The sequence below is a fragment of the Nerophis ophidion genome, linkage group LG06, assembly GCF_033978795.1.
Source record: "Nerophis ophidion isolate RoL-2023_Sa linkage group LG06, RoL_Noph_v1.0, whole genome shotgun sequence".
NCBI lineage: Eukaryota > Metazoa > Chordata > Actinopteri > Syngnathiformes > Syngnathidae > Nerophis > Nerophis ophidion.
Window position 1 is genome coordinate 50,106,776 of NC_084616.1, and position 24,327 is coordinate 50,131,102.

The 24,327-nt window shown below is 40.7% G+C and overlaps 1 protein-coding gene across 1 annotated transcript in view; it reads left to right on the forward strand.

The window, feature by feature from the left end:
- gdap1l1 (ganglioside induced differentiation associated protein 1-like 1) overlaps positions 1-22,140 on the forward strand; it is a 28,021-nt gene extending 5,881 nt beyond the window's left edge. Inside the window, exons 2-6 of the mRNA XM_061904131.1 lie at positions 10,779-10,971; positions 18,186-18,359; positions 18,525-18,619; positions 21,604-21,718; positions 21,788-22,140. Coding sequence (XP_061760115.1) covers positions 10,779-10,971; positions 18,186-18,359; positions 18,525-18,619; positions 21,604-21,718; positions 21,788-22,131 — 921 coding nt within the window. The 3' untranslated portion in view covers positions 22,132-22,140. The remainder of the gene's footprint in view (positions 1-10,778; positions 10,972-18,185; positions 18,360-18,524; positions 18,620-21,603; positions 21,719-21,787) is intronic.
- Positions 22,141-24,327: the final 2,187 nt, after the last annotated feature.

Genomic DNA, 24,327 nt, shown 5'->3' on the forward strand with positions numbered 1-24,327 from the left:
AATCAGGACAGTAATTACAAAAACAGGTGTGCGTCCGTAAACAAGTGGCAGGTGAAACTAATAATTAACTATGGTGACAGAACAAACAAGGAAGTGCAACCAGGAACTAAGGCAAACATTAGCAGAACATAATACAAACAAGACTCAAAACCTGTACATGATATGATCCGTGCAGCGGATCATAACAGAAGTCATTGACTTCATTCAGAGCAGTGCCTCCTGTTGTTGTGAGTGGTGGGTGTTCCGCTTGGATGTTATAGGTGATCACCTCAGTTTTCTTGGCTTCCAGCCGAAGGCCAACCTTTGCACACTCTGACTCCACTCTGCTCAAGAGCTCCTATGCTTGCTCCATGTGGTTGGAGAGCAGGCTGATGTCGTCCGCGTAGTCAAGGTCCATCAAGACTACTGCAGGGTGTCTTCTTGACCTCCTTGGTGTAATGGTAAGGCCAAGATCCTGCTCACGTCCACTGATGGCCTTCCTGAGTGCGTAGTCCAAGACTATGACAATAGACGTCAACATCGTATATGTGCTGAACGATTCATTTAAGATTGTTGCCTTTAGTAAAAACTTAACTCTTTCAGATGTTGCTCAAATGTTGCTTTCTTTTATTTAGACACGCCAAATTGGTGCTTTTCAAAACACTCATACAAAAATATATGTTTAAGAAATACAAATAGTATAGATAATACTTAAACGGGAATTAAATGCCTACTGAAATGAGATTTTCTTATTCAAACGGGGATAGCAGGTCCATTCTATGTGTCATACTTGATCATTTCGCGATATGGCCATATTTTTGCTGAAAGGATTTAGTAGAGAACATCGACGATAAAGTTCGCATCTTTTGGTGCAGATAAAAAAGCCTCGCCTTAACCGGAAGTCGCAGACGATGACGTCACAAGGGTGAGGGCTCCTCACGTCCTCACATTGTTTATAATGTGAGCCTCCAGCAGCAAGAGCTATTCGGACCAAGAAAACGACAATTTCCCCATTAATTTGAGCGAGGATGAAAGATTCGTGGATGATGATTTTGATAGTGAAGGACTAGAAAAAAAATAAAATTTGATTAAAAAAAAAGCGATGGCCCCGGGCGGCGGCAGTGTGAGCGTTTCAGATGTAATTAGACACATTTACTAGGATAATTCTGGAAGATCCCTTATCTGCTTAATGTTTTAATAGTGTTTTAGTGAGATTGTAAAGACATACCTCGAGGTCGGATGGCTGCGGTGAACACGCAGTGTCTCAGAGAGAAGCCGAGGAGCCAATCTCACAGCTGCCTTTCAAACAGCTACTGCAGGAGGACGAATAATCCAATGATGTCTCCGGTAAGATACATATCACAATTTTCCCATCCAAAAACATGCTGGTTGACGTAGAGAAAACATGTTCGCTTGACTGCTCTGTGTTAAAAACAAAGAAACACCGGCTGTGTCTCGGTGCTAAAGACAGCTGCAATACACCGCTTTCCACCAACAGCATTGTTCTTTATAGTCTCCATTTATTAATTGAACAAATTGCAAAAGATTCAGCAACACAGATGTCCAAATTACTGTGTAATTATGCGATGAAAAAGGACGACTATTAGCCGTAACTGGTGCTGAGCTAATATTTCCTGACAGTCCGTGATGTCACGCGCACACGTCATCATTCCGCAACGTTTTCAACAAGAAACTTGCGGGAAATTTAAAATTGCTTTTTAGTACACTAAACCGGCCGTATTGGCATGTGTTGTAATGTTAATATTTCATCATTGATGTATAAGCCATCAGACTGCGTGGTCGGTAGTAGTGGGTTTCAGTAGGCCTTTAATTAATGTTAGTCAAGTATATCAAACAAACCTTTAACGGAGTGATCACTGCAAACTCGTGCATTCTTCGACTTTGCTCCCTTGGACTGGAGTGTGTGCTGCTTTTCTCGTCGTTTCGTAAAATCTTGCACTCTTCCTCCCTTTTTAATTTCCTCTCGAGGAACTCCGAAGAAATGTTTCACATTTTCGCCATTTGAATGATTTGTACAGCCAAAAACTCAAAAGCATAGGCTATTTTTTCTTTGAGAAAGGCTCAATGGCGCCTGGTATCTATTGAAAACAGAGCTAGCTTATCCACCACACATATTCATTGGGCGGCACATGAGCCGGATGTCACGTCAGGCACATCCCAGCAATAGCGCTATTACCGTGAAGGCTGGAATTGTGTGACTGGTGGCAAAAAGATGTTTGAATCAGACAAGAAAAGTGCCTCATCTTGTTCATATTTGCTGAACTTGCAAAACATCTTACCAGGCCCTCGGTTACAATAGCTTACCATTTGGAATGCTTTAATACTCACATATTTGTGATGAAACGTGTCCCTCTCCGGTATCCTGCACTGACTCTTGCGCCTGCTGTGACAAAAAGGTGGAAACTTTGGCTAGTTTAATTAAAATTGTTTGTTTTCTTCTCACTCCTCGTAGCATCTTGTTGAAACAGGATGACACAAAAAAAGGTTAGCTGGCATATGTACTACATTTGTTCATGCAGGTGTATATTGAGTGTATTTACGGGATTGCTGAGTTTCATGTAAACATGTTCAAAAGCTAACACTTTGCATGAGACCGACTGTTGGCTCGCCATCATCAATCGCTGCTCAAAGGGTGAACACAAGCCACTCGGTCTTTTATCATCTTTTTGAGCAGCTATTTGGGCGTTTCCCCGTCAAGACAATTGTTATTCTACTGGAATGCTGATTAGGTTTATGTGTTGTCATGCAAGCTGATGTATGCTCATAAACATCCTTTTTTTTGGCTTTAAAAGACGCGTTGTACTCCGATCAGTCACCCGATTTCCAAAGTCATCTGAACAAGCTTTGCAGAGGACACCGAGCAGTGAATAAGGACAAAGGAGTCACTTATTTTCTGTCCGACTAAATATTATTGATGCCCAGACGCCGACATTCTCAGACTTTAGAGGATCATTTGCAAGTGAGTGTTTGGCTCAGCAAGTTTGTGAGGAGTGTGGGAAGCTGTGCCAGTGATCTGTGCGTGTGACTTCTATTTGCTGGAGGAAGCTGAGATGGGAATTTAACCTGCTCAAAATGAGTCATGTAACATGAAAATATAAACATATGGTATAGGATACAAGAAGGAGAACAAAGAGTAGAAATGTCCAGTAGGGAAAGCATACAGAGTCACATGTTTTGAGATTTAAACCTTCAATATGGCTTTGCTTTAATGATGCCAGTTTCTACTGTATGTGAATAATCCCTACCAAGTGATATCACTGGCTAATATCAGACTTTTTTTTTTCGTGTTCGCTTACTGTAAGTCCTATAGCCTAGTCTCAATATTTTTGCTCATATTATGCATATACAAAACAAGCAGGCTATTGATTTTGATAGACATCTGACACAAGAAATCAATCAATCATCAATCAATCAATGTTTACTTATATAGCCCTAAATCACTAGTGTCTCAAAGGGCTGCACAAACCACCACGACATCCTCGGTAGGCCCACATAAGGGCAAGGAAAACTCACACCCAGTGGGACATTGGTGACAATAATGACCCAGTGGGACGTCGGTGACAATAATGACTATGAGAACCTTAGAGAGGAGGAAAGTAATGGATGTCGAGCGGGTCTAACATGATACTGTGAAAGTTCAATCCATAATGGATCCAACACAGTCGCGAGAGTCCAGTCCAAAGCGGATCCAACACAGCAGCGAGAGTCCCGTTCACAGCGGAGCCGGCAGGAAACCATCCCAAGCGGAGGCGGATCAGCAGCGCAGAGATGTCCCCAGCCGATACACAGGCAAGCAGTACATGGCCACCGGATCGGACTGGACCCCCTCCACAAGGGAGAGTGGGACATAGAAGAAAAAGAAAAGAAACGGCAGATCAACTGGTCTAAAAAGGGAGTCTATTTAAAGGCTAGAGTATACAAATGAGTTTTAAGGTGAGATTTAAATGCTTCTACTGAGGTGGCATCTCGAACTGTTACCGGGAGGGCATTCCAGAGTACTGGAGCCCGAACGGAAAACGCTCTATAGCCCGCAGACTTTTTTTGGGCTTTGGGAATCACTAACAAGCCGGAGTCCTTTGAACGCAGATTTCTTGCCGGGACATATGGTACAATACAATCGGCAAGATAGGATGGAGCTAGACCGTGTAGTATTTTATACGTAAGTAGTAAAACCTTAAAGTCACATCTTAAGTGCACAGGAAGCCAGTGCAGGTGAGCCAGGACAGGCGTAATGTGATCAAACTTTCTTGTTCTTGTCAAAAGTCTAGCAGCCGCATTTTGTACCAACTGTAATCTTTTAATGCTAGACATGGGGAGACCCGAAAATAATACGTTACAGTAGTCGAGGCGAGACGTAACAAACACATGGATAATGATCTCAGCGTCTTTAGTGGACAGAATGGAACAAATTTTAGCGATATTACGGAGATGAAAGAAGGCCGTTTTAGTAACGCTTTTAATGTGTGACTCAAAGGAGAGAGTTGGGTCGAAGATAATACCCAGATTCTTTACCGTGTCGCCTTGTTTAATTGTTTGGTTGTCAAATGTTAGAGTTGTATTATTAAATAGAGTTCGGTGTCTAGCAGGACGGATAATCAGCATTTCCGTTTTTTTGGCGTTGAGTTGCAAAAAGTTAGCGGACATCCATTGTTTAATTTCATTAAGACACGCCTCCAGCTGACTACAATCCGGCGTGTTGGTCAGCTTTAGGGGCATGAAGAGTTGGGTGTCATCAGCATAACAGTGAAAGCTAACACCGTATTTGCGTATGATGTCACCTAGCGGCAGCATGTAGATGCTGAAGAATGCAGGGCCAAGGACCGAACCCTGGGGAACTCCACACGTTACCTTAACGTAGTCCGAGGTCACATTGTTATGGGAGACACACTGCATCCTATCAGTAAGATAAGAGTTAAACCAAGACAGGGCTAAGTCTGACATACCAATTCGTGTTTTGATACGTTCTAATAAAATATTATGATCGACGGTATCGAAAGCAGCGCTAAGATCGAGGAGCAGCAACATAGATGACGCATCAGAATCCTGTGGGTTAGATGATGAGATCATACAGCACTGTGGTGTGTTGTCTCCGCTTTTGTCAGAAACACAATCAGAAATACTTTATTAATCCCAGAGGGGAACAAATGTCTCTTTGCTTCAGGTTGTAATTGATTGCCAATCAATGTGGTAGTTGAGGTCAAAGACCTTATCATTATTTTGTCTCTCACACAAGTGGGTACACTCCTCACATTTCAACAACTCTTGTATTAGATCTTCTCAAGGGACAACACTATAGAGATTAACCTGGGATATAACTTAGTCAGTGTACAGCTTGACTGTAGCTGTAGTCTACATGTCGACACACTCATACAGTACATTGTTGTCTAACAGCTGGCAACACTAGTGAATGCACCTCATTGTGAACATTGGGCCCAATGAGTATTATGTGAGCGTCAGATTCAGGTGTCCACTCCATCATCTTCACCTTCAGCTTCCTCGCAAATGGCACTCGTCATCTTGGAGGTGTATTTGGGTTCATTATCATGTTGGTTCATTGTCATGCGGATCAGTTTACCAAGGGAGAGGATCATACTCAGAATGTCACAGTACATTTTGGACTTCATATGTCTCCGTAGTGTCAGCGGCACTCATACAACTCCAGACCATGATGTTATAGCACTACCTTGCTTGAGTGTTGACAAGAAAACATTATCTTGGCTATTCATACTGTGATGTCTCTGTTGACTTAATTTTATGGAGATAGTCAGCCGTATATTGACCACGCTAAAGTATGTTTTTAATATTATTGTTTACTGTAATACAAGTGTGAGGGATGTACACAATGTTTAGTTACTTTATTGGAATTATTGTTATGCTTAAAGGGGAACTGCACTTTCTTTGGAACTTTGTATATCATGACATTTTTAATGCATTCTAAATATTAAATAAATGTAATTAAACGTCTGCTTACAATGGAGCCCATGACAGCTGCTCTATTCTGCCTATAAAGCCCTTAAAAAATATCCAAACACTTCATTAATATTTTATATACATGATGTAAATATATATGTAATGTATTAACACACACATTTATAATAACATTTAATAAATATATATAAATATATATATATATATATATATATATATATATATATATATATATATGTATATCTATCGATATATAGATATATCTATATATATCTATATATATATGTATGTATGTATGTATGTATATAATAACATTTTATACATATATATGTATGAATGTATATATATATATGTATATATATAGACATATATATATATGTGTGTGTGTGTGTATAAATATATATAAATATATATATATATATATATATATATATATATGTATGTATATATATATATTATCTATCCATCCATCCATCTATCCATCTATCTATCTATCCATCTATCCATCTATCCATCTATCCATCTATCCATCTATCCATCTATCCATCTATCCATCTATCCATCTATCCATCTATCCATCTATCCATCTATCCATCTATCCATCCATCTATCTATCTATCTATCTATCTATCTATCTATCTATCTATCTATCTATCTATCTATCTATCTATCTATCTATCTATCTATCCATCCATCTATCTATCTATCTATCTATCTATCTATCTATCTATCTATCCATCTATCTATCTATCTATCTATCTATCCATGCATCCATCTATCTTTTTCCCACTACATCAATGATTACTACTCACTGCAGACTTTATGATAGCCCACAATCATAGTAAATCATCACTTACTGTACAATGTCTGCTGTCATTAGGATGCCGACTGCTAGAATGTTCATATATTCCTATTTCGATGAAGAATGATTCATAATCCTCACAAAGAAAAGTGTGGGTGTTGTTCTCGCCATTCCGGGTCTAAATTGGCTGTCAAAGTGTACCAACTTGTCACAATACGTCTTTCTCCTTCTACTATCCAGGTGAGAGGCATTATTTATGATCGGGAATAAAGTTGAACGGGCAAGGAAATTGATCGGTCGATCATGTCAACATTGACACACAAGCTTGTGATCACGGCGCCGCTTTAAAAATATGTTCTGCGTTAGTGCGTATAATAACAATATCACAAATATTTGGGTAGTATTCAAGTCACAAAATGTAAATGGTATTATGTTAGCGGTTTTTAGATGTTTTTTTATTGGGTTGTATGGGCGGTATGGAGGACCTCCAACTTGCCTCTCAAAAAAAAAAAAACATCCGTCATGTCATTCATAATGATTGTGAACGATGGGCAAAATTCCCAAAAAAAGTGCAGTTCCCCTTTAAAGGGCCCATAACATCCAGATGACTGAAATTTTACTAACAAGTTATTTTTAAGAATGTTTTGCTCCTCACATAGAATATGTCGTTTCCCACAATATCAATAATTTTTTGCGTAGTCAGTAGATAACTGCTTGTACCTGGAATGCTTCCTTTCAATTACCAGCCGCACTATGCTATGACGTCACAACACTATTCTTTATTATATCTTTGTCTTTTTGAGGATAAAAGCATGTAAAACTGTTATTTTCATTCCTTAATTGCATCTTTTTTTCATGCTGGTCCATGATTACAAAATATGATATGGTTAACCTTATGAACATAAACATAAACAGATCACCATTACCAGGTTTCCTTGCTCTTCCATTGACACCATAGCCTGTTTCCTCATGCACTTTCAGCATTTCCTCATGCTTCTTGAGGAGAACATCAGTAGAAGAAGACGTAAAGTAGAATACTAGTAGCTTACCTACTTTTTCTCTCCTTTGTGAGCGCCCGGTCAGTTCTTTTTTTTCTGTTTTTCTTCAGGTTTCTCCCTCAGGTTCTGACCCGAGGGTGCTCCTAATTTTTACGATCACATTTGGCTTTTAGTCATTTACATTGTTTCCATCCAAACTCTGACCCAAACCCTTTTTATTATTTTTTTCATACAGGATATTTGTTATTTTTCTCCTATATGAAAACAATAAATATCATTACAAAAATGCTAGCCGACACCAAAACTTAGCAATATAATTGGTTTTAAACAGCAATTAAGTCATTCCTCAGCTAAAAAATTGTAAAATGATATTATGAAATAGATAATATGTCGAAAGTGTAATTTGTGACAAGCATACGGAGGATGAAGCTAAAGCGCAATCAGCTCCTTTCTCACAGTTATTTCTACAAAACGGCTAGTTTGCTTGTCCTTTCGAGACGGACTAAATATAGATGCAAAACAGTGGCTGCAGAACAGTTTCAGCCTTGATAGATCACACTGCATGTGATTGTTGGCGTTCTGATGATCAGCATATATTCTGCATAATCATGAAGACAGACACGCTAAATGGATTCCGCTCCTCATCTTGCTCACATAAGAATCCAAACCTCTGCGCACAAGTTTGTTAGATCAGTTTTAATACACGCAAACCTTTCGTAGATCAGGGCCTCAACACGCAATATGAAATTGGCTCCAGTCTTTTCTAGGCGACCTCATCAGATTAATGCAGGTCCGCCCACATTTTGGAGCCAAGACTGGGTGTTTCAAAACGTGCTGAAAATCGTTAGTAAACAAACCTAAAATCACTAATATGTATATTTTACTCATAGACATGAATTATGAAATAAGTTCCAGTGTTAGCATCAAAGAGGCACTTTTAAAGGGGAACATGATCACAATTTCAGAAGGGTTAGAACCAATAAAAATCAGTTCCCAGTGGCTTATTTTATTTATTTATTTTTTTTTCAAAATTTTACCCATCCCGGAATATCCGTAAAAAAAGCTTTAAGGTGCCTGATTTTCGCTATCTGTGAAGCCATCGTCCATTTTCCTGTGACGTACTCCAGTAATGCCAATACGGATAGCACAGCAAGATATAGCGACATTAGCTCGGATTCAGACTCGGATTTCAGCGGCTTAAGTGATTCAACAGATTACGCATGTATTGAAACGGATGGTTGGAGTATGGAGGCAGATAGCGAAAACGAAATTGAAGAAGAAACTGAAGCTATTGAGCGAATAGCTATTGACGCTATCCGACCATGTTTGCCTTTGCATCGCCGGTAAAATGTGCAGACCAACGATCGGAAGTTTCGCATCTTGTGACACTGGATCAACTTAAATCCATCGATTGGTGAGTGTTTATTTGGCATTAAATGTGGGTGGAGGGAAACGCTGGATGTAAATATAGTTTCAAATGTACATACAGCTAGCCTAAATAGCATGTTAGCATCGATTAGCTTGCAGTCATGCCGCGACCAAATGTGTCTGATTAGCACATAAGTCAACAACATCAACAAAACTCACCTTTGTGATTTAGTTTACTTTATCGTTGGAAATGCATCTGCAGGTTATCCGTACAATTCTGTGCCATGTCTGCCTTATCACAGCCGGTAAAATGTGCAGACACTCCGGCACATTCGATGGGGGTCTGGCGGGAGATTTCTTTGACTTTATCGTTGGCAATGCATCTGCTTGGAGTGTCGCAGGATATCCACACAATCTTGCCATCTCTGTAATAGCATAGCTTTCGTCGGTAAAGTGTGCGGAACAAACGACTGACCATTTCGTCGGCTTTCCCCACACCCTCGTATTTTGAACAAATTTCGTCCAATTTCTTGCCACTTTCGCATCTTTGGGCCAGTGGTGCAACTTGAATCCCTCCCTGTTAGTGTTGTTACACCCTCCGACAACACACCGACGAGGCATGATGTTCCAGAAAATAGTTGAAAAAACGGAAAATAACAGAGCTGAGACGCGGTGTTTGTAATGTGTTTGAGAAAATGGCGGCTTTATTACCCAGGTGACGTCACGTTCTGACGTCATCGCTCCGATAGCGATAAATAGAAAGTTGTTTAATTCGCCAAAATTCACCCATTTAGAGTTCAGAAATCGGTTAAAAAAATATATTGTCTTTTTTCCGCAACATCAAGGTACTGTATATATTGACGCTTACATAGGTCTAGTGATAATGTTCCCCTTTAAATACTGGAGTAAAGCATCACTGGTCAGACTGTCCTGTTCTCCAATCCATGTTCACTGTACGGTAGGTTGACCTATGCCAGTTCAATTCTCAAGTAGATAAAAGTTTATTGTGTGCCTTCTGAGCAGCTGAAGCACTTGGCATGATGACAAGTGACTAACATGATTACGTAACAAATCTGCTGTGCCAAAAGTGTCTGCAATGTTGCAGCCTGCTTCACTACAGGCCCCAGAAGTATCTCACTTTTCGAGATTCAATTTGACTCTGCAGCGTAAATTCCTGATGACCAGGGCAATAAATGCTGCTCGTGTAACTAAATAGTTTACAATTGATGACGATTTGACTAACCATACGATGAGGTGCCGACTTGTCCAGGGTGTACCCCGCCTTCCGCCAGATTGTAGCTGAGATAGGCATCAGCGCCCCCCCGCAACCCCAAAGGGAATAAGCGGTAGAAAATGGATGGATGGATGGACACTTTGTCTAACCATGAAGCTATATTTTGCGCCTTCTGGGCGGCAAGATGAAGGCATCTGTTAATACCTCTAATAGTCCCCAGCAGGCTTTAATTTATCCTTCATGCCACTCGCAAAGGAGCTTGACTGCGAGTTTTGCTCACTTATGATTGCAAAGTGACTTTTCAACTAACCCAGTTTCATCTCAACATCATAGCGCTTCTTCAGACCGGTTTCATACTTGGATGTGTCACAGATTTATCTTGATTTCAACATGTTTTTGAACATGATTCAACATTGATCATCACGGTGGTCCATTTTGTGTTATGCAGGTCCGTCTTGTCATCCACGAGAAGGGGCTGGTGTGTGAGGAGAGAGATGTGAGCTTGCCACTGCAGGAGCACAAAGAGCCATGGTTCATGAGGCTGAACCTTGGCGAAGAGGTGCCTGTCTTCCTCCACGGCGACAACATCATCAGCGACTACAACCAGATTATAGACTACCTGGAGACCAACTTTGTCGGAGGTGAAGTCATGTTGTCTTGAGAATTTTATTAGGATTTCATGCAAAAAAAAGTAATGCTGTTGCATAATGTGGGAGGTTGCTTTCGGGGGGGAAAAACAAAGTACGTAAGCCTTAGTATCATAAGCATTGTGAAAACATACTAAGCCCACATTCTGCTTCAACTGTGATCCAACAATTGCAGTACAAGTCGGACGATTTCACGTTAAATTCTAATAAGAACATGCATCTATTGTTTTACACTTATCCTGTTCCAGGTCACAGGGAACTGAGAGTATATCCCGGTTAACGTAGGACCTGATCTGCTAAAGGTTTTGTTTGTATTTAAACGTTTGCAAACTTGATGGCCCACGCAAACCTGATCTACTAATTCCTCCTTCATTTATTACCAGTTTCGCACCTTCTTTCTCTCATATTACCACTCGCACGGCTGCGCTAGCATCAAAGCTAACGTTACCCATGCTGCGACCTCTCTTCTCCGCGAGGGGTTATACGTATGTGACGTATGACATGACAGTATGTGACGTGTGTAAGAAGGTGCTGTCTGTGAGAAGGAGACACAAGAAGTAGTGGGAAGAGCCTGTAGTATAATGCCAGCAGCTAAAATCAACTGTGTGAGAATGTATACTCGAATATCACGATATAGTCATTTTCTCTATCACACAGAGACAAACTCGCGATATATCGAGGATATCGATATATTGCCCAGCCCTAAAGGATAATAATGTGTAGTTTTAGTTGCAGATGTCAACAGTGTGGCAGTTTTAGTTAGTTTTTCCAAACACGATTTTAATGACAAACTGGCAAAACAAGAATGCTAAACAGTAAAGTGCTTTAAATTGAATGGCTTTTTAAATACATTGAGACAAAGTCTTAGTTCATTGTGTTCTTCCTGGTGTTTTTGAAACTACAATTCTGTCCTCAGAATTTTTAACTAACAAAGTGTTTTGCCAAGAGGATTATTTGTAATGTGTACATTGTCAGAATGTGCTTGTTCTACTTTTGGCAAAGTAAACAATCTGAAGTTGTCTTTATTTTTAAGTAGATATGCCATGATTTTACCAGTCCTGCCCCTTAGGGAAGAGATTTTTCTCCATGCGACCCCTTAGCTACAAGGAGTTTCACACCCCTCATCTACACAGATATCGAGTGTAAAAATATAAAGTACAAGAGCCATATATAGTCAAAACTACAATGATTACATCAAGGTTTTTTATCAACACAAAATCTTTTTTTACAAATTTACCGCATTTTGGTCATTTTAAGCATTACCGGAACGTAACCTCTTTCCTGTTTCCAGTTGATTTGGGTAAGCAATCCAATAATTTGGCACAGCTTGGCTCAAAGTTCCAGATTTACAGCGTGACCATGTTGCACTCTATCAGCTTCTGTCTGGTGCAACGTTTCCGCCTCTTCTTTGTGCTCACTTCTAGAAGCAGAAGTTCATCCTCCATATTTTAAATTTGAAAAAGATAATGTTGTGAATCCTCTTTTGTCCAAAAATAATCATCTTTGTTGTGTATTACCAAGTATGCCATAATTAGAAAACACATTTCGATTCCGGGAGTTGGAACAAATTTGTTACAGGAAGTCAGAAGTGCGCTGCTCTGGAAACGGAAATAAATGTGCAAAATAATTAATCCTATCCCTACATTTTACGCGTTTCCGTGAAGGTAATGGTGTCCCAATTAGAGATGGACGATAATATCGGACTGCCGATATTATCGGCCGATACATGCTTTAAAATGTGATATCGGAAATTATCGGTACCGGTTTCAAAAAGTAAAATTTATGACTTTTACGACACTGTACGGAGTGGTATACGGACGTAGGCAGAAGTATAGAGCGCCAGTAAACCTTAAAGGCACTGCCTTTGCGTGCCGAAATCACATAGTATCTACGGATTTTCACACACACAAGTGAATGCAAGGCATACTTGGTCAACCGCCATACAGGTCACACTGAGGGTGGCCGTACAAACAACTTTAACACTGTTACAAATATGCGCCACACTGTGAACCCACACCAAACAAGAATGACAAACACATTTTGGGAGAAGACCCGCATCGTAACACAACATAAACACAACAGAAAAAATACCCAGAACCCCTTGTAGCACTAACTCTTTTGGGACGCTACAATATACACCCCCCCCTCCACGCCGCAACACCGCGCACCTAAACCTCCGGTGGGGTGGGGGGGTGATTCTTTTTTTTTTTTTTTTTTTTCTTCTTTGTCATGAAAAAGCGAGGTTTATGTCATGAAAAAGGGAGTTTTTGGGTTGATGCACTAATTGTAAGTGTACGTTGTGTTTTTTTATGTTGATTTGATAAAAAAAAAAAAATAAAACACTTTATTAAAAAAAAAAAAAATTAATCAAAAATTCTTCTGCGGCCCTGTACCAATCGAGCTGTAACCACTGGTTTACTGCATTCAGCGGGGCATCACAACAAAATTAGGCACAATAATGGGTTGATTCCACAGCTGTATATATCGGTATAGGTTGATATCAGAATCAGTAATTAGGACTTGGACAATATCGGAATATCAGATATTGGCAAAAAAGCCATTATCGGACATCTCTAGTCCCAATGACTGTTTTCATGTAGGGGTAGTGGTCATAACGAGGAATAGTGGGTATAAATTTAGCATTTCAGAGAGGCATTTCAGATGCTGACTTGCATAAATGCACAATTTCTGCACAAGTTATATAGTATATCACATGGTAGTTTGGAACGTTAGTTAGTAATGTTCGCCAGCTAGCCACACTAGCTAACATTAGGCTAAAATACTAAATAAAAATACTAAAACTTTAAAGCTTGCGAATGTAATTATAAGCAACTGTGCCCTAGTATTTCTGTGTGCTGTGCTACAATGTCTGAGGGATTCCTGGCTGTATAGTATTGTCCGTCCAGCCATTATGCTATTATGCAATTTCCTGGGAGCCTCAGACCAAGAAGGAAATGGCCAATGACTGCAGAAGTCCCTTGTCTTACTTTATTTTGCAGCCATGCATGAAAGCTGCACGAGGCACTGGGGTATATATGCCTCATTGCTTTTTCTAGAATATAAAATCCGACCGGCATTTTGTACTCAGTCTTGCATTCAGAGCGTAGTTCTATAAATGCATTTGTCTTAACCATGTTTTTAAAGACCAGTTTCTTGCAGTTGGCAAGAAAAAATGAGAAATTGCGATAGAGTGCCAACTCCTTAACACAATTGTTTAAATGAAATGGAGGACTCATATTGTGAGTTGATGGATGGCACTCAAAAATGACCTTAGCTCCTCATTATAGTAAAATCATGAAACTATAAATGGTAAATGGGTTGTACATGTATAGAGCTTTTCTACCTTCAAGGCACTCAAAGTGCTTTGACACTATCTCCACATTCACACACATTTACACACAGATGGCGGGAGCTGCCATGCAAGGCCTTAAACACGACCCATCAAGTGTCTTGCTCAAGGACACAACGGACATGACGAGGTTGGTAGAAGGTGGACATCCAACCAGGAACTCTCAGGTTGCTGGCACGGCCAATCTCCCAACAGCGCCACCCCAACCCTATAAACTCCAGAAAAGTGGCCTTACGGGTAGTGGCTGATATTTGTAAACACTGGTGGAAAACTGCATGGCTCACTTGCCTTGGGACTGATAACTCATCTCCTGGACTTCTGCCAGGAGTAGCGCGACTGTCCACAAACTTCCACTAACTTCTTCATCGGTCACATGTGTGTCCTGTCATTGACTGGTGATCTGTCCAGATTGATCTAAATCAGCAGCCTCCAGCTTCCTTATGTTTCTGAATAGTTTAAACATATCCTTTTTAAAATCCCGATAATGAAGAATGATAGGCATTATTGTCCGATCGAGCATCTTTAAATTATACTTGATACAATTTACTAAGGATGGGTATCATGCCTAAACTGTCAGAACAGTACTTAGAAAATGAAAAAAAATACATTGTTTTATTTTTTCATGCCTTTTGTATTGGTACAGAATTTTGTGACGTGCAAGTTGAATGTAATAAAATTTTTTAATAATTTTAATATTTCAATAATAAAAATGTAATTATTACTAAGTAAAAAAATAAAAATTAAGGGACAAAATCTACAACAAATGATCATATTTATTGCAGCAATACAGAACATTGAGAATGTGCAAAAAATGACTATGAAAACATAATTTGTGCATGATAAGGAAGTGCTATGTTGTTGTTGCTGCTGATAGCTAGGCCTTGCTCTGCAGTGCTGACAGCGTTTTGAGGGCTGCTGTTGATGTCAGCAATTCATTTGAAAATAACAGTAAGGCTTGGTATTTCTGTCGGGACGCTACATTAGGTTTTTGCGTGTACTACCGGCATTATGTGCCCATGGAAACATTCATTTCCCTCCATGTTCATGTTATTGTGCTCTCAAATCTGTGGGTTTTGTAATGTTCAATGAGCAGCATACATGAATAATATTTAACGCCTGTTCTGCAATATAAAATCAACAGACACACATTTTAGCACGCTGACTATGTGCTCCGCAGGGATTTGGTGGAGCGTCACATCACAGCAACACATTCCTGCATCTGGAATGATTCAAACGCAACAAAATGCCTATTGCAAGACGTATTGTTTTCATATAGAAGATATATTATAACAGTATATTTCCTAAATTAAAAAACAAACCCCATTTGGAAAAAAAAAACGCCACTAAACACCAAAACTCATTAATTGAATTTGTTGGTCAGCCCCTTAAGTCATCCAGCTACTATTAAACTCTAAAATGATATTGCTGAATAGACAATACGTCTAATAGTTATTATTTCTGACAGTCCATATATGTTGACACACACATACGTAGGACGAAAGATTTTCTGTCCAGGTGTTTTTGCACCCTTCTTTCTTACAGCCATGTGTGCGCAACTGTGTCACTTTGCACAAACTGTGCAGACGTGCTGAATTAAGAGGCAAAAGAGTGCCGCAGAAAAGTTTCGGTTTTGATGAATCAGAATTAGTGTGCTAAGGGATCATATTGGCATCTTCTTCTCCTAGGATTGTTGTGTTTAGATGATCATCATGTACAGTATTCATATTCTGCATATTCATGAAGACAGACATGCTGAATAGAAGCCGCCCCTTGTTTTGCTCAGTTAAGAGTCGCAATCCTGTGCGCAGAAGCTTAAAAGATCAGCTTTGCATTTGCTATCAAGTTTGCGTGTGTTCTCGTACTCGGAAGTCTTTAGTATATTGGGCCTTTTGTCTCTTTCGACTTTGAGTCGCACGCCGTCATGCCACTTTTTACAGTGTGGGTCCAATCATGTGACTGACAGGTGAAATGGAGTCAAAACATCACGGATTGGTGAAACTGTCATGTGACAGAGAAGAAGTCTGATTAACTAATTCATCTTTGCAAATAGTAAATAAATATAATAATGATGTATACGTGGGGCACCACGGTGGAACAGGGCTTAGTGCGTCTGCCTCACAATATGAAGTTCCTGAGTAGTCCTAGGTTCAATCCCGGTCTCTGGATCTTTCTGTGTGGAGTTTGCATGTTCTCCCCGTGACTGCATGGGTTCCCTCCGGGTACTCCGGCCTCCTCCCACCTCCAAAAACATGCACCTGGGGATAGGTTGATTGGCAACACTAAATTGGCCCTAGTGTGTGAATGTGAGTGTGAACGTTGTCTATCTGTGTTAGCCCTGCGATGAGGTGGCGACTTGTCCAGGGTGTACACAGCCTTCTGCCCGATTTTAGCTGGGATAGGCACCAGTGCCCCCTGCGACCTCAAAGGGAATAAGTGGTAGAAAATGGATGGATGGATGTATATGTGGCGATTAGAATGAAACCTAATATAGCTGAGTAAAAGTAGCATTTCTGCTTCTCAAAATTACTCAAGTAAAAAGTATGATTCATTACAACTACTCTGATCCATAAATTTACTTAAAGGCCTACGGAAATGAGATTTTCTTATTCAAACGGGGATAGCAGGTCCATTCTATGTGTCATACTTGATCATTTCGCGATATTGCCATATTTTTGCTGAAAGGATTTAGTAGAGAACATCCACGATAAAGTTCGCAACTTTCGGTGCTAAGACAAATGCCCTGCCTCTACTGGAAGTCGCAGACGATGACGTCGTAAGTGTGGGAGCTCCTCACATATTCACATTGTTTTTAATGGGAGCCTCCAACAAAAAGTGCTATTCAGACCAAGAAAACGACAATTTCCCCATTAATTTGAGCGAGGATGAAAGATTCGTGTTTGAGGATATTGATAGCGACGGACTAGAAAAAATTAAATTAAATAAAAAAAAACGAGTTAAAAAAACAACTGCAAATGCATTGGGATGGATTCCGATGTTTTCAAACACATTGACTAGGATAATTCTGGGAAATCCCTTATCTTTCTATTGTGTTGCTAGTGTTTTAGTGAGTTAAATAGTACCTGATAGTCGGAAGGGTGTCTCCACGGGTGTCTTGAAGGCGCAGTGTCTCAGGGGAGTTGACAGCAGGTATGGACGGCACAAGCTCAGCTTTTCTCCGGTAAGAACTGACTTTTTAACCACAATTTTCTCACCGAAACCTGGTGGTTGACATGTGGTCTGGATTCATGTTCGCTTGACCGTGCTCTGATCCATAGTAAATTTTCACCTCTGGGAATTTTAAACAAGGAATTACCGTGTGTTTGTGTGGCTAAAGGCTAAAGCTTTCCAACTCCATCTTTCTACTGTGACTTCTCCAATATTAATTGAACAAATTGCAAAAGATTCAGCAACACAGATCTCCAAAATACTGTGTAATTATGCCGTTAAAGCAGACGACATTTAGCTGTGTGTGTGCGTAGCGCTCATACTTCCTAAAAGCGCGTGATGTCTTGCGTACACGTCATCATTACACAACGTTTTCAAGACGAAACTCCCGGGAAATTTAAAATTGTAATATAGTAAACTAAAAAGGCCGTATTGGCATGTGTTGCAATGTTAATATTTCATCATTGATATATAAACTATCAGACTGCGTGGTGGGTAGTAGTGGGTTTCAGTAGGCCTTTAAGTAAAGGAGTAAGTGTAGCCCATGGTGACAGCTTGCTGTGTTGAATTTGCTGGGTCAATTAAAGAGTATCCTCCAAAGGCACAGCTGAAGTAAGATTGCCACATTATTACATCTTTGCATACGCTTACCTTTTTATATGTTTATTTGACATTGTCATCTCACCACCCAAAGACACAGTGGCCCAGCTGATTCCAGATGCAGACTCGCCCATCCACGAGCGTGTGCAGCAGTATCGTCAGCTACTGGACGGGCTTCCGATGGACGCTTACACGCACGGATGCATCCTCCATCCAGAGCTCACCCTCGACTCTATGATCCCAAAGTACGCCACCGCTGAAATACGTAGTAAGTGAAGCCAGCTCGCTGCATGGTGCAGAGATGATGATAATTGTACGATAATGTGATTCGGCCAACCATCTCAAATTCATTTAAGCTCCTAACACGACACATCGTTATGAAGCAGCTATCTAAGAGCAGATCACTGTTTGTGCACGTTGTGTGTGACTGCAGGACATCTGGCCAATGCAGCAACAGAGCTGATGAAGTTAGACCACGAGGAGCCCCAGCTGACAGAACCATACCTGTCTAAGCAGAAGAAACTCATGGTCAGTTCATCTTTCGGTAAAAATGAATATACAGTACATTATATACTGTACTTGTATACAGTGCATCCGGAAAGTATTCACAGCACTTCACTTTTTCAACTTGTTATGTTACAGCCCTATTCCAAAATGGAATAAACACATTTTTGTGGTCACAATTCAACATACCCCAGTAATGACAACGTAAAAACATATTATCTTTGAAATTGTTGCAAGTTTAAAAAAAAATTAAATCAAAGAAATCACATGTACATAAGTATTCATACCCTTTCATTAATACTTTGTCGATTCAACTTTAGCAGCAATTACAGCTTCAAGTCTTGTTGAATATGACGGCACAAGTTTGGCACACCTATCTTTGGGCAATTTTGCCTATTCCACTTTCCCCATTTCTCTTTGCTGCATTTCTCATGCTCCATTAGGTTGGAGCGGAAGCATCAGATTGAAGTCTGGGCCCTGACTGGGCCACATTTAAGGAAATTTACATAGTTGTCCCTGAGCCATTCCTTTGATACTTGACTGTGTGATTAGGGTTGTTGTCCTGCCAAAAGAGGAACCATCACCCCAGTCTGAGTTCAAAAGCACTCTGGAGCATGTTTTCACCCAGGTTAGCTCCAAACTAAACAAAATTGATGCTAATCCACTTTTTTATCTTTTTTTTCCAAATAAGAATCGTTAAGAGTACCGATAAAGAATCGAATCGTTAAGCAGAATTGAAAGTAGTATTGGAACCGGAAAAATCTTCTAAATTATTATCCTTATCTTTATAAACTGCTGCATTCATCTATCCCCATCCGTTTCTGAAACTGTGGTAAGCAATACGGGGGCACCACAGGGTACCGTTCCGGTCCCCTTCCTCCACGCAATTTATACCGCAGACTTTGCAAACAAATATGCTACATGCCACATGCAGAAGTAATCTGATGAAACTGCTGTTGTAGCACCTGTGAGGGGAGGAGATTAAACTGAGTACAGGGTCCCGATGGCTTCTTTCGCAGACTGGAACGAGAACAATGGTCTAATCCATAACGTTTCCAAGATCACGGAGACGATCTTTGAATTTCGGAAGAGTCCCTTCCATCAGCCGGTCAAAATAAATGGACAGGACATCAATATAATCGAATCACAGCTCTTGAATCGTGAGGTGCCCAAAGATTCCAACCTCAAGATGGTAGTATGACCTCGAGAGACCGTAACCGGGTGGACAGGCTGATCAGGAAATGGGTCTCTGTGTGGGCAAAAACGGTGATTCTGTGGGAGCTGTGCTCGAGAGAAGGATGAGGGCTGTCATGCAGGGCACCCTGAGAAACCCCAGACATCCTTTGCTGGACACTATGCACGCTCAGAGGGGTAACCGTAGCAACAGGCCCGTCTCATTACACTGCAGAATGGAACGGTTTAAGAGATCTTTTGTTTCTTCGGCCATAAGACTGTACAACAGATCTAGGAGACGGCGTGGCGCAGTGGTAGAGTGGCCGTGCGCAACCCGAGGGGCCCTGGTTCAAATCCCACCTAGTACCAACCTCGTCATGTCCGTTGTGTCCTGAGCAAGACACTTCACCCTTGCTCCTGATGGGTGCTGGTTGGCGCCTTGCATGGCAGCTCCCTCCATCAGTGTGTGAATGTATGTGTGAATGGGTAAATGTGGAAGTAGTGTCAAAGCGCTTTGAGTACCTTGAAGGTAGAAAAGCGCTATACAAGTACAACCCATTTATCATTTATCTATCTGAACTATACATGTGCATTTCATTACGTTTGTACTATTTTCTATTATTGAGAAGTAAGTGTTTATTTCTATTGCTGGTATAAATTAATATGTTCTTATGTTACTGGACACCTGAATTTCTCCAATGGGGGATCAGTTAAGTATTTATCTATCCAGCTATCTATCTATCCTGACAAGTCTCACAGTTCCTGCCGCTGAAAAACATCCTCACAGCATGATGCTGCCAACATGCTTCACCGTAGGGATGGTATTGGCTAGGTGAGGAGCGGTGCCTGGTTTCTTCCAAACATGATACCTGGCATTCACTCCAAACAGTTCAATCTTTGTCTCATCAGACCAGAGAATTTGTTTTTTCATGGTCTGAGAGTCTTTCAGGTGCATTTTGGCAAATGTTTTACTAAGATATGGCTTCTCTCTGGCCACTATACCATCCAGGCCTGATTGGTGGATTGCTGCAGAAATGGTTGTCTTTCTGGAAGGTTCTCCTCTCTACAGAGAATTGCTGTACCTCTGACAGAGTGACCATCGGGTTCTTGGTCACCTCCCTGACTAGGGCCCTTCTCCCCCGATCGCTCAGTTTAGACCACCAGACAGCTGTAAAAAGAGTCCTGGTGGTTCCAAACGTATTCCATTTAGGGATGATGGAGGCATTTGTGCTCATTGGGACCTTCAAGGCAGCAGATACTTTTTCATACCCTTTTTCAGATTTGTGCCTCAAGAAAATCCTGCCTCAGAGGTCTATAGACAATTCCTTCGACTTCCTTCTTGGTTTGCTGTGGAGGGATGTAACGGCATATATAGTGATAAACCGTGGTAAAATTCCCGACGGTTAGTAGTACTGTCTAAATGTTTAATTACCGAGAAACCGTCATGTATTAATGCATTTTAGGCAACACTGCTTACATTTTGGACGAGAGCAGAAGCGCTTGCGCATGGGTAGTGGCGTTGTTTGGCTTGAAAATCATGGCATACAAACTACACAGACTTTGCTCCGGAGATTTCTCTTCGGAGCGCTTGGTTCAACTTCATTTTCCCTCACTTAAATTCCGTGGAGTCTCGGCGTGCGTTTAAGAAGAGTGCACTGCTATTTTTAGATGGCAACAGGTGTGGACAATATTTGAGACAGACGCATTTGTCCCACACTAAAAGTGTACAGCGAAGGAGAAAACTTTCATATTGATTTGATTTTCTCAATACATGTAATATTTATTTGCTTCATGTGACATCCTGACTTTTGGGGTTTTTCCATTGTGTCTGTCAGGCCAAAATCTTGGACCACGATAACGTGAACTACCTGAAGAAGATTCTGGGAGAGTTAGCCATGGTTTTAGATCAGGTGGAGGCTGAGCTGGAGAAAAGGAAACTGGAGTATCAAGGTATGTTCCAGTGATGATTCTGCATGGGTGACAAGGCTGAGATTGGCTGTGATGTTTCCACCCTCGCAGGTGAAAAGTGTGAGTTGTGGCTATGTGGACCTGACTTTACACTAGCTGATATCTGCCTGGGAGCCTTGCTGCACAGGCTCAAGTTCTTGGGACTTTCTAAGAAATACTGGGAGGACGGCAGTCGGCCCAACCTGCAGTCTTTTTTTATGCGTGTGCAAAAACGCTACGCTTTCCGCAAGGTCCTGGGCGACATCCACACAACACTCCTATCCGCAGTGCTGCCTAACGCCTTCCGGATGGTAAAAAAGAAGCCGCCGTCCTTCTTCGGGGCCTCCTTTCTAATGGGCTCCCTCGGAGGGATGGGCTACTTCGCCTACTGGTTTTTAAAAAAGAAATACATGTAGTGAATGCTTCCTTGGTGTGTTCAATGTCCGTGCATTTGTGTGTTGTTTGAACTTTTCTGTAAAATTCGATGACTGCAGGAAAAGCCTACTGAATATAGAGAACGCTTATACTTACCTGGGCCACTAAAGATGTATTCAAACATTCCATAATAAGACATTCTTGACAGCACATTTTCTGGTAGTCAAGGCCTTCATGCATTATTTTATTTTTTGCTGTGTTGGCATGCAACTGGCCAATTTACAGTACACCGAATACTTTAGTCTACACTAAACCAATGCAGTAACACAAACCGGGATGAAGTACTTTGGCACGCCACTACTCATACTCACATCTACTGTTCAGTCCTTATCACGGCACATGAAGTATCGCTGCTGAGTAGGGATGTTCCGATCAGGGTTGTGTCCTACAGCAACTATCCATGGCCAATACCGAACACATTTATTAACTGTAAATTGTTGTAATTATTAATGGTGAGTGCTATTGACAGTTCGGCCGAGTCATAACAAAGGCTATAAAAATGTGACCCTGTACCTCCCTGCTTGGCCCTTAGCATCAAGGGTTGGAATTGGGGGTTAAATCACCATAAATGATTCCCGGGCGTGGCCACCGCTGCTGCTCACTGCTCCCCTCACCTCCCAGGGAGTGAGGGTGATGGGTGAAATGCAGAGGATAATCTCACCACACCTGTTCTTTTTTTTTTAAACTGTATTTATAACAAACATTACATTTTTATTAGAGTAAGCCAGCGTTTGTGGGTGTTTTTTGTCAGATGCAAAAATATTGTTTAATTTCTTGGAATGAAATTGAATTAACTGAATGTTTCTGCCAATATGGAGGATTATATACTGTATCCAAGATGAAATACTTCTCTAAACTGGACTTTAATACAAAATGAATGCGATCATACAAAGTACGTTTTCATTTTTATACAAAGTACGTTTTTAGGGACGGCGTGGCGCATTGGGAGAGTGGCCGTGCGCAACCCGAGGGTCCCTGGTTCAAATCCCACCTCGTCACGTCCGTTGTGTCCTGAGCAAGACACTTCACCCTTGCTCCTGATGGGTGCTGGTTGGCGCCTTGCATGGCAGCTCCCTCCATCAGTGTGTGAATGGGTAAATGTGGAAGTAGTGTCAAAGCGCTTTGAGTACCTTGAAGGTAGAAAAGGGCTATACAAGTACAACCCATTTATCATTTACCATTTATTCATGGAGGATGGCTATTGCTGCTTCGGATACAAATACGAAAAGGTAAAATACACTCACAATACTTTATTTATTTTGTTAACAGCAAATGGGACCAAAATGTATTTAATAACAACTGTATCAAACACTTTTTGGACTTATTTATCATATCATAATATGATAGCGTTTTTATAAAAGCGAATAACTCCCCTTTTTTTCCTGTTACTCTAATGTGCATCCTAAATCAACAATGACTAGTGCTGCATATAGGAATTTAGGTTAAAAAAAAAAAAGGAAAAAGTATGTATGCCTCACCTGGTGTTAAGTTTATCGCACGTACTTTTTCACAAAAATTGGGGACTGAAAGATCGGCACATCCCTACTTCTGATACTATGCTGCTTTGCATAGAAGAGGTTAACTGTTAAAATGAAAGTCAACAAAGTCAAGGCACACACACACACACACACACACACACACACACACACTGAGTTCACATAGAGCACATGGCCCACTGTCACTAAGCAGGAGTTCATTAAGTGATGCGTGTTTCCTCGCAAGTCAGGTTTTGTGAAGGTGCCATTTTTCTGCGAACTTCGAAATGAACAACGGCCTAGCAATAATGAGCAGGAGAAATCTAAATAGATTCATTATTTCCTTTCAAGATTTAAGTGACTCATCAAATGGATGCATTGAAAATGAGACAATTTGTCAAGGCTATGTTTGAAGACACAATCTTCTACTCTGCCCAGTGTTAACTTGTTACTTGCTGTTTAGCCAATGCAACAACTGAAGTCATCAGAATCAGAAATACTTTATTAATCCCCGAGGGGAAAATAAAATTTTCAGCACAATCCCATTCAAGATGAGAAAAACATTACCAGCCTAGGGCTTCTCAAACTTTTTTCAACAAGTACCACCTCAGAATAAAATAGTCTCTCTAAGCACCACCAACAGGCTGTATTCTAATGACCAACATTAAAATACAGTAGTGTCGTAAGCCTAAGTATTCATTA